The sequence below is a fragment of the Haliotis asinina genome, chromosome 1, assembly GCF_037392515.1.
Source record: "Haliotis asinina isolate JCU_RB_2024 chromosome 1, JCU_Hal_asi_v2, whole genome shotgun sequence".
NCBI lineage: Eukaryota > Metazoa > Mollusca > Gastropoda > Lepetellida > Haliotidae > Haliotis > Haliotis asinina.
In genome coordinates, this window is record NC_090280.1 from 75,719,324 (window position 1) to 75,731,451 (window position 12,128).

Consider the following 12,128-nt stretch of genomic DNA (forward strand, 5'->3'; position numbering starts at 1 on the left):
GGTCATATGCCGTGACTCCTTGGACTGAGGTCGGAGATGGTTCAGTTGTCACCGCTATATTCAGAGATCATGCATCAGAGATGGCTATTGTGGGTTTGAATCGTATCAAAAGACGCTAAATGATGTTATGTTTATATATCTGGCGGGAGCGGTGGGGTCGTTAAAGGGTTTGTTCCTGAAGCAGAAGACCATTGCCCAGATTTTCGAAGCTCTCTTAGCGCTAAGATAGTCGTAAGTGCCATACATTAACATTAACTTACGACTATCTTAGCGCTAAGAGCGCTTCGAAAATCTAGGCCCAGTGTTTGATTTTGGGTGCTATGTGAGGAACCCATTTCCGGTGTCCCCAGAATATTGTGTGTATAGTGCTTGTCGACTCACGCTTAGTGTCTGAAAATAAAATTTTGTTTGAAACAAATTACTCACTTTAAATTGAAACGAAGACCCATATATATGGGTGATAGTCGAACCTCTGGAAACCCAGGGCATGTTTTATTTAGGGCTTTCTTAAGACAGTAACCGTTTGGCGGAATTGAAACTAACATGGCGCAGTGACTCGTGGCAGGTAGATTTCATATAACTGATAAACATCTAGACCTTCAACGCTTGGCGACACATGGATCATTCTAATATACGCTGACATGGATGCTTTATAGAGGTACGTTATCGGCCTCTTACTCACTTCAATGAAGGCTTAGATGTTGTGTAAATAATGTCAGTTGAAAATGTCACGTATGACGAGGAACGCCGTAAACCTGTTGAGGTATACATTAAACACAGTTATACACACTTAAAGTGATGTTTGATCAACCTAAGTATGCCACGCATCAACAGTTTGGACTCACTAGTGTAAATGTAGCCAATTACTTCAGACAACTGTTCTAAACAAGATTTTGTAAAATATTCCATTCTGTTTAAACTTGTTTTTACACATGAACTGATGAATTGTAAAACAAAAATTGGTAACGTTGAAACGATTACGGTGATGAGTTCAGTAAATGATGAAATTCCTAACAAAACTTTAGACCAAAATGCAGTTGTTCACATGCAAGATATTTGCTCATTTTTAGCAACTGATGGTAGTATAGAACAAAACTGTGGCCTCGTCTCTTCTAGAATGACAGGTGACATACGGGATGGGGAAGGGGGTTTTGTGCTTCAGTAAGGCTGCTGCTTGAATTGTGTGTGTTTAATTCAAGTCTTTGAATGTCATTTAGAAGTGAAAATACATAAGAATGAAGATTGTTATGGATATCAACTTCTTTATGAGAGAACACAACGTTTCGGAGTTAATGCTTACTCCTTCATCAGGTGATTGAGAAAGGGATACAGAGGTGTATTTTTACCTGTACATATAAATACACCTCTGTATCCCTTTCTCAATCACCTGATGAAGGAGTAAGCATTAACTCCGAAACGTTGTGTTCTCTCATAAAGAAGTTGATATCCATAACAATCTTCATTCTTATGTGTTTAATTCGTTTTGAAACTTTTGCTTGCCAAATGGTGTAAATTGAAGAGTTGTCACTGAATTGTCATTAGATGCGTTCAGTTCAATCATGGCGGGGGAGGGGGCGGGATGATTGTGTTTGCTTGTTGTACAACACTCCACTCAGCAATATGGGACGGACTGTAAATAATCGAGTCTGGACCAGACAATCCAGTGATCAACAGCATGAGCATCCATCTGCGTAATTGGGAACCAATGGCTTGTGCCTAACAAGTCACCGAGTCTGACCACCCGATCCCGCATAGTTGCCTTTTATTGCAAGCATAATCGCCTTTTATGGCCAGCATGGGTTGTTGAAGGTCCTTTCTGCCCCAGACCTTCACGGTTTCGGTTTGAAAGCATTACACTTCGAAATTAACATGACGTCTTAAGTAAGCATACTATCACCTGAATTTTAAACACTACCTCATAAAACTGAAGTGGTTTCTCTCACAAAATGTGTCGGCTGTTTGACTGCTGTCGCCACAAAAAGTAGGTACAGCATAAAAAAAAAATAAAATAAAACAACCCCTGAACTCCGTACTCCCGAATAGGTATGTATATTTGTGTTTTTTCAAAGCTTTTTCTACTTCACTTTTGCAAATCTTCGCTGATCACTACATATACTGATCGTGATGTGAGCTGTTTTACAATACTGGAATGTGTAGCATGAAGAATAATACTGAAGCAATTATTGGCATGATAATGTATGTATTGCTTGATACCTAGCTCCTTGTTTATGGCGTTGGAAAGTATTTTCTTCAATATTGGACAATAGTTATACTTAAAACCTGTCATAATCAAATTGGCAAATGTTATCAGTATAAATCATTGATATTGCACTTACCTGAAGTCAGAAAGACACGTTTCTACACTGTCATCCAGAAAGACACAAGGTATGCATCCACACTTTGGTGACAACGTTTCAACACTCGATACCTATTCCGATTTGGATGGTTTGGCTTCTTATTCTAACTTAAATGCTGCCTAATAGGTATAATGTTCTTTAAAAACTTAATCTGACACCCAAACTACAATTTCAAAATGACAGTATTAACTTTAGTAATCGTCGCCGACATGGCGACAGTATCGTACCTATCCAACTTTGCCAACTTTGACTTTTCCTGCATTGCCAATATAAGGACAGAACACCTGAAACAGTGTTTAATGGGCTGGGTGAATATATGACTTTGTGATTGATGCAAATACTGGGCACAATACTTGTTGGATTCTAAACAAATGACAGACTACACCAACTGCACCTCATTGGTGAGAACGGGCGTGAAGATGAGTTCTAACCGGGATCTTAACAGAAGCAGGAGCATAAAAAAAAGACAAAGGTCGTGTATGGTTTTGAACAGTTTATGTACAAAAGTAATTCCTGAAAGTGGAATTACTTCAAGTGATTGGTAATCACATAAAAAAATAGTCACTTGTACATCTCAGATAGTAGGTTGTGTTGGATTTAAGGTTGTGTCAAAAGCTGATTTGCCAATTCAGAGATCACCCAAACAAAATGATCTAAAACGTTTGTGATAAATTTATTTGTTTGTTGCTTGATACTGCAATTACAGCCAAATGACATGTACACTATGTAACATTTCATTAATAAATATAACTGAAAATAAGTTTTTGTAATGAAATAAAAAATGTTAAATGAACCCCGAAAAGGCATTACAAACCTTTGACACATCCCTTGTGCAAAACAACATGGTCAGACATTAATGTTTGTTGACATCACATATATAAAAATAATAATTTAATATCTATATTGATTTTTTAACGAGAAAAAATTCATATTTAAAAAAACAACAACAGAATACCTTTTCGCAAGAGAAAGCTTGCAAACTTTAAACATGAATACATTACAAGAATGAAATATCTCATCCTTAACAACTCTGTGAAATAGACAGGTTCATTTTTGTGTGCAGCATGGAAGAAAGTGGAATATCATTACTTTGGTAAATAAAGTGCATGGAAGCTGATAGAGAAATGGTATCACAGTCTTTCTGAATAATGGTCATTCAAGCAGCAGCTGATTTCATTTATACCGCTATATATTTTTCCTCCTAGCATCTTTGTGACTTAATACTGAAGTGGAAATGTCAAAAATGTTTTCCGACATATTGTGTTAAAGCTAGGTTATGTCACACTGCAAAGTTTGTGTGTGTGTTCAAACATTTTATTTTGATAGATTCATACCCATTTATCTTACACCAGTATCAGAATGTTGACCTGATTGGTTAAGGTAGGGGGGATTTTCACCTGGTAGGAAAATACGTTTCAGAGAGGGACACTCAATCCCTTTAATAACTACTACAAAAAGAGAGAGTGAATGAGGATGGATTTACGCTGCTTTCAACAATATTCCAGTAAATATCACGCCGGGGCACACAAAAATCCCATAAAAACCTATGCAGCGAAGAAGCTGATCTCTGTATACGAGTCAATGAAAGTCATGTGACAAGAGTCAGTAAAAGTCACTAGAAATGAGTTGATAAAAGTCATGTGACCCAAGTTAATGAAAGTCATGTGTCATGGCCCAATTTCATCTCAGCTCAATCATCAACAACTGTTTGCTGAGTGTTTTTTGTTTATTTGTTTTTACCACGAGTTGGCAAGATAAATATGCTGAACAAATATGTCAAGGGTCATATACCCTCGAGACACTGTGACAACTCTCAGCCTCCAGGGCAACCCAGGCTCAGTGTAATATATGGCACCTAGAACATGTTATTTTAACTTCTGGCTGTGAATTAATATGCATTTATGGCCATGCAGTGGTTATATGAATCAAGATTAAACCATGCATACAAGCAGTGCATAAACGAAGAAATAGTACAAAGTCTTAAGAAAGGTCAATACTGAAATATTACAAAAAAACACACCTGGTCATGTATCATATCCATCCTTGTCATATAACAGATCCACTCATATCATATGGAGCAATGTATAGCCTCATCACATAACATATGCATCATCACATTATGTGCGTTCTTATCACATACCATATGCATCCTTATCACATACCATATGCATCCTTATCACATACCATATGCATCCTTATCACATACCATATGCATCCTTATCACATACCGTATGCATCATTAGAACATACCATTTGCATCCTTGTCACATACCATGCTCATCCTTTTCATATACCACATGCATCCTTATAACATACTGTGTGCATCCTTGTCACATACCATGTGCATCCTTATCACATACCGTATGCATCATTAGAACATACTGTGTACATTCCAATCACATACCATGTGCTTCCTTATCAGATACTGTATGCATCATTATAACATAGAATGTGCATCCTTGTCACATATCATGCTCATCCTTTTCACATACCACATGCATCCTTATAACGTACTGTGTGCATTCAAATCACATACTATCTGCATCCTCATCATATACCATATGCATCATTATAATACAGTTTCCCCAGAAGTTATTGAGAAAGTCTTTGTTCTCTAATACTCATAATAGAATTTTAAGATAGGTTTTACATTATGCAGCAAGGTACTCAATGTGGGAGGCAACCCTTGTAAGACTTAAGAATAAACCTTAGGGCATCAAGAGTTATTGCCCCTGGTGTAGCCGACTTCCTCCGTAAATGATAGTCGGATTTTCCAGCATGACAAAGACCTAAAACACACTGTGGGTTACACAAAACTACAGCTACAGCACAGATCTTAACCTTGGGGACTACAGAAGGACAGAATAAACCAAAACAGACTTAGAAATATTGAGGAAATGAAGAAAGAAGTCAAATATTGGATACGCTGTGTTTGTTTCCGACAAACTTTGATCGGTAGTGTACCTAGGCATATTCAGGGGTATATTGCAGGACAATGAGACCTCACAGAGTGCTGAAAGGACACTTACAAGGTGAAGAACTATATTTCAACACATTCATTTTAGTAAAACTTCCATCGGTTATATACATGTATTATGTGTTTGTCGAAACAAATCTTGAAAAATTGCTGGGAATACTATACAACAGACACACTGTCTTTACATCTTCACATCATCAGATATTCAACTGTTTTTTCAAACACCTTTTTCATCAGATACACTCTTATCATAGTTACATCACACAATCAAATACACCCTTGTCATATTTACATCTTCATGACATTACATATACCACACACAAGTCAATATAAAGCATTATCAAATACACTCTTGTTATATTTACATCTCCATAACATTACATATACCACACACATCAATATACATCCTTATCAAATACACTCTTGTCATATTTACATCTCCATAACATTACATATACCACACACATCAATATATATAATTTTCAAATACACTCTTGTCATATTTACATCTTCAAATTATCACATGTACCACACATGTCAATATACATCCTAATCAATAAATACACCCTTGTCAAATTTACACCTTCATATAATCAGATATTAAACCTTTTTCCACATGCACCCTTCACATCCTAATACTATTACATATACCATACACTTGTAAATATACAAACTTATCAGTTAATACATCCTTGTCATATTTGCATCTTCATGACATCACATATACCACACGTCAGTATACATCCGCACTTCATATTAACATCTTCATAACATCACATATACCACACGTCAGTATACATCCGCACTTTATATTAACCTCTTCATAACATCACATATACCACACGTCAGTATACATCCGCACTTTATATTAACATCTTCATGACATCACATATTCTTCTCTTCTATCAATATCGATATCTTCACAACAACACTTACATGACAGTTGCCACACTAATTATCTACAACTTTGATAGAACATCATATTCCACTAAGAGACACATTAACACATATAGCACCAAACACAGAGTGAGCGAGTCACAGACAGAGTTACATTTGAACAATATTTCAGTTCACCCACTACAAACATTAGGGAAAGCCCACATCGTAGAAACTTTCCACTGTGGAAATACCAACAGATTGATGTATCTCTGCTTTCTTTAATTCCAAATTAGCAAATTCAAATCTTATGCCAAAATTGACAACTTTGGAGAATTATGAAAATAGCGTTTCTTCCTCATTATCAATGATGCACAGATCAGTTTGAAAATGTCACACATTAGTCAGTGAAGTAATACCCATCATCTGATTAATACTCTAACCTTACACTGGAACAGTTTTTGAAAGCAAAGTTTAGAAAATAATGCATAAAATGTTAATGCCAGCGAATTATAGACCCAGTCTTGAATTGGAAGTACTAAGTCAACGACAGATTCCTCTTCCCAAAACACAAACTGGAGTAGTGTAAGTACAAACAGTCACTGATATTCTACAGGTCATTAAGGGATAAACTATTTGACATACTGGGATGGGGGTATGGAGGACAGGGATTATGCATGAAACTAGTTATTGCATTTTCGTTTCAGCTTTTCTGCTATAGTTGCAAAACCAGATAAATCTTTCAATCAAGCTTTGGCCCAAAATATTGCTTCTTTCCCACCTTGCAAAAATGAAACTTTAGACAATTTCAGCATCATATGTTTTCAAATATTTTTTGGGTAGATTTAGTTTTTTTTACTATTAAATCCCAATCACCCCTGGGATTGTCACATTTTTCCCAAAGGATAAAGTCGTATATATTCACTGATCAGAAACTAATCTTCCATAAACCAAACATGCACAAGAGACTCTTTTAAATTCTATCAGTTGTTTCATAATACACTCAACAATGCCATTGATATTTTCCTGAATTTCTGGAGGAAATGATTCCACTAATAGAGTTCCTAAGTGAGCAATTTTCTTCCAAATAATGGCACAAACACTTGAATTGCTAAGAGTCTTGGGATCTGTCAGTATTCGTTGCATTATTTATTCCATGATCAGCAAACCTCCATGACCTCTTTGAAGATTCACAGCCTTCTTGAAGTTTTCTACGAATTTCCGTGCCTTCAAGCAAGTGAAAAACTCAATCTTGTGAATTATTTCTTCTAGTTTTCCCGCTTGACCACATTATGTATTCCCTCAGCACCATTTTCTATGTATCCTAGAGACTTAATGGTTTTAAACTGATCAGGAATTTCCATCAGGGCATGAAGAGCAAAAGATGTTTCTGGGTTTCTTGCTTTGGTAGTAACCCCATGAAAATTCACAAATTGAAAATTATCGAACTTTCGCTGTGGTAGAAAGTTATCAAAGTTTTCCATTATGTCCCAGGGTCCGTCGCCCACGCCGACGACGATGATGCTCAAGGGGTAATTAGATGCCTCAACGATTGCTTCTATTGTGGTATCCTCTTCGTTAACCTGACCATCTGCTATGATAATCAAGATATGATAGCTGCGTAGCTTCTGGATGATCTCTATTGCTTTGTAAATAATCGGAGCGAAGTTTGTGGGGCCACCTAGGGTTATCCTTGTGGCTATATCGCTGTAACGGTCAAGCACCTCTTGAAAACCACAACACGGTTCTGATTTTGGCATAAAGGGGAAAGTGCCTTTGCCCATCGTGGAACTATCGCCAAAACCAAATGCTGGGATCAAATTATCCTCATCAAATGGTTCTAAGGTCTTTCCTATGATGGATATCACTTTCTGATATGGATTATAGATTTTTCCTGAGATCACCCGGTGAAGGTTCTGACCACTAAATGATTTCCTTCCTTGCCACTCATTGCTGGCGCTGAAGTCCACACCGATTATTAGACTACATTTTTCCAAACCGGCTCGCTTGCACCCTTTGCTTACTGCCTCAAAAGAATGAAAATGGTCTTCAAAAGCAAAGAATGTGTGTGAATGGTATGGTTCCAATCCCAGCATTGCAAGTAAAGATGGCTGGTTCTTGAATCGGATTGGCTGGCGAACCCCCATTGTGTCTCCATCTACTTCATCGGAGCTGCCGTCCTGTTGTGCTTTCTTCTCCCGAGCCTGTTGATACAGCCAGTACAGGAACATGGCCGTGATGTTGGCGATGATGTACAGCAGGCAGGACAGGAGCGACATCAGGGACGAAGTTGCCTGCTGCAGCATCACAGATGGGTTTCCAACTCCTTACACTGTTCAACTCTGAAATGAAACACGAGGTATTTTAGGCAAATAAGGATTCATTCTGAAAGTAATGATGTAAATATACTGGTTTCAGATCAATAAGCTAATATGACAGTTGAATAATACATAAAAATTCAAATGAACAAAATATATATTTTCCTGAAATACTCCCTCTTCTGAAGTTAACATACAAAACATTCCCTCCTTGAAACCCCACAGGGTTGGGGAGGTGGGTTAGCCCAGAGGTTAAAGCCTTCTCTTGTGATGCTGAAGATCCAGGTCCAGTTTAAGACCCACATGGGTAGAGTGTGTGAAGCCCATGTCTTGTATTCCCTGCTGTGATGTTGCTGTAATATTGCTGTAAGTGTGCATAACATCTAACACACTGGCCAAACCCCACATCCTGTCCCCAATTCCTGGATCTAATCATCAGTTTCTGCATCAACCAAAAGGTTTCTAGTTTTCAATAAACAGATAAAAACTGCTGCCCACAGCAATATTCCTCATCAGTTAGGAGATTTCAAATTCCTGGACCCTTGAGGCTGCAGTCAGCTTAAACACGGTAAAACTGACAAAAGAAATACAAATAATTGTGAGCGTTCATTTCAAATTCCCATCATTAATCTTGATTAATTTCTTTCTTCCCCTAAGTGACAAGCAAATTCAACAAATTACAAAACCACAACCAATCACAAGTCACGGCGTCATCAAGGAACAATATTTCCCTGAATGGAAGCAGGATATAAGAAATATTAGGGTTTGGAAGTAAATATTTACAAAGCTTGAATAATTCACAACATTGTCATGGTTAATGATCACGTTTTCAATACAAAAACATTTTTTGAAACCTTTTAATCACAATTTTTTTTCATCTTTTTCATATTAAGCATTTACTTAAATGGAGAAATTAATCATCCACTTTTTTTACAAGAAAGTTTTGGACTCAAAACATGTGCATAGTTCTTGATGCATGACACTAGAGCCTTAACTTTCAGGATATGTTTTTCACATCATGTCAGATCCTCTCCGTGTTACCTGGAATTTTATCAAAATTTTTTTTATCAGAAACAGAACACAGGCATGCACGCACACACAACATCCCGAAAATATTCATGACCCTTAACTTTATTTGCTCAGCATAATGATGCATCATGTCTGAGGCATGTAACAGAATTAAATGGTTAAGAATGACTATAAAACATTTAACTGTTCATTTTTTTAGGAGGGGTGGTGGAGTACCCTAGTGGTTAAAGTGTTCGCTTGGCATGTCGAAGACAGTGTTTGATTCCCCATATGGGTACAATGTATAAAACCCATTTCTGACATCCCCCACTGTGATAAATGTGTGTGTATGCATTTGGCACATACCTCAATAAAAATATCTGCATGTTAGTTTATTGTCCTCTACAAAAATAACAAACAGAATCAATTTTATAAGTCACCATACCAGAAGAAGTTAAATAGACATGTGTAAACTGACTCACTTTGGGTCATGCCCACCATCAATCCTAGATGCCATGAATTCACTGAAATACAAATCTTATTTGTTAGCAGTGCTAAACTCAATATGCTCAGTCGACACAGAATCTGGGCACAGACATAATAAAGGATCTGGGACTACGTGAGAGGTTGTGTGTTGATGTTTACATCCTTGAGTATTGCTTGACAACCACCACCTACACAATGACTGAGGATATCTAGACATATCCTCAACACTAGACTATCGCCTAGTCTCTGGATATATATAATTTTGACTGTAACAATCAAACCCATTTAAACTGAAAAGGAGCGACAGTAAGATGGGAGATGAATTTGGGGAAATCTAGACTTGCTTCATATGGGGCATCTTCACTGCAAGGAGGGCAAGACTGTAGGGAAAATAGTATGCTCCAAAGGCTGTGAGACAGACTAGCTTGACACAATAACTATATATATCTAGACGCAGTGGTAACATACTTCCCCTGAGGTGACAGCATCAGAAATGAAAACATGCCTAGTCCAGCAAGACAGACTGTGAGTGGGTCCAACAACCATGACATCTGACCTCGTCTACCTCAACTGAGATGTAGATTCCATTACCGTTTCTAAACACCAACAAAGGCCAACAAACACATCCAGACCTCCTCAATTACTCATAACTACACTTTAATACAATAAACACCTGCACTCTTTCATCTCAAACTATAGTGTTTGCGCTATGTGTTTACAGTGGCCTGTAATCTATACCAGACAATCTAGGCAGTGACAGAGTTAACAATGGTTCATAGTGCACAATGACATGCAATCGTCCATATAGTTGCCTGTAATGACCAGCGTATGTTGGAGGGGTTTGTCATAATGGTTATCCCACTTGGCTGGTTCTCACAACAGCTGAAGTAAGCCCATGGCAGCGACAAGGTCATGTATTGAATGGTGTACACAGTATTACTATAACTGCTGTATTTTGCCTTCGTTTGGTATACTGTAACGCAATCCCAAAATTTAGTATTTATTACTTATCTTTCAAAACCTTCTCTAAAATGTGAAGAAACTGAATCATTTTGTCAAAATTTCTGTATTTCCTTCCTACATGACTGCTATTTTCTTGGAAGGAAGTTCTCATATACTCAACCACAATGGACCAAACCAAAGACGTTGTACTGCAGTAGGAAAGAGGATACTCTCTCTCTCTCTTTCTCTCATGCAAGCACGCACGCATGCACGTGTGTGGGGCACCAGAAATGGGTTTCACATACTGTACCCAGGAGGCCAAGTCTGAATCCAGGTCTTTGGCTTGTACCAGAAGATTACCACACAGCCCTGATTAATGTTCAGGTCTAAAGTGCTTACCACTTCAGTGGAACCTCCAGTCATAAGTTCCATAGGTTCCAAAACAAGACAAAGCCAGAAACAATGGATTTAGACCAAGGATCCTCAGGGATTCTTGTATGTCAAAGGGACACAACTCTGCACCGAAAATTGTTGTATACTAGACAACTAAGCCACCCATGACTGCTGAAAGTTATTCAAGGACGCATGAAAACATCATACTTACCTTCAGATGACACTACCTACAATCATCCTGAGTGGATATTTTTGAAGGACATTTAGAAGTGGAATACACAAAGAAAGAAGATTCATGGATGTCAACTTCTTTATTGTGAACAGTGTGTGCTTGCTTCTTTATCAGGTGATTGCCACGCTTTAAGGTTCAGTGAGTGAGTGAGTGAGTTTAGTTTTACGCAGCTTTTGGGGGGAGAGGGAAGACACCGGAAATGGGCTTCACACATTGTACCCATGTGTGGAATCAAACCTGGGTTTTCTGCAGGTCAAAACCCTCAACTATAAACAAATATCAACATAAACTTGGGGCAGACGATATTCTTTTACCTTCACTCTGCATATGTGTATCTATCTATAGATGAGGCATCTGACGTCTATGCATATGTCAATAAATGGCATTCTCAAATCCTGTAAGTGAACCTTTGCTCAGCTCACACAATGTGATAAAGCTAACCCAGTTTTCTGTATAATTCAAAGCAGTTTTAGATAGCTAGTCATCCAGAATGCAACAGCTCTTAAATCACTACACCCAATATAACTGCATGTATATCT

General features: G+C 37.7%; 1 protein-coding gene across 2 annotated transcripts in view; it reads right to left on the reverse strand.

Moving 5' to 3' along the window:
- Positions 1-6,900: 6,900 nt before the first annotated feature.
- LOC137297229 (uncharacterized) overlaps positions 6,901-12,128 on the reverse strand; it is a 48,066-nt gene continuing 42,838 nt past the window's right edge. For both annotated transcript variants that reach the window (XM_067829245.1, XM_067829252.1), the window contains exon 2: positions 6,901-8,552. In XM_067829245.1, the coding sequence (XP_067685346.1) occupies positions 7,479-8,516 (1,038 nt within the window). In that variant the 5' untranslated portion in view covers positions 8,517-8,552 and the 3' untranslated portion in view covers positions 6,901-7,478. The remainder of the gene's footprint in view (positions 8,553-12,128) is intronic.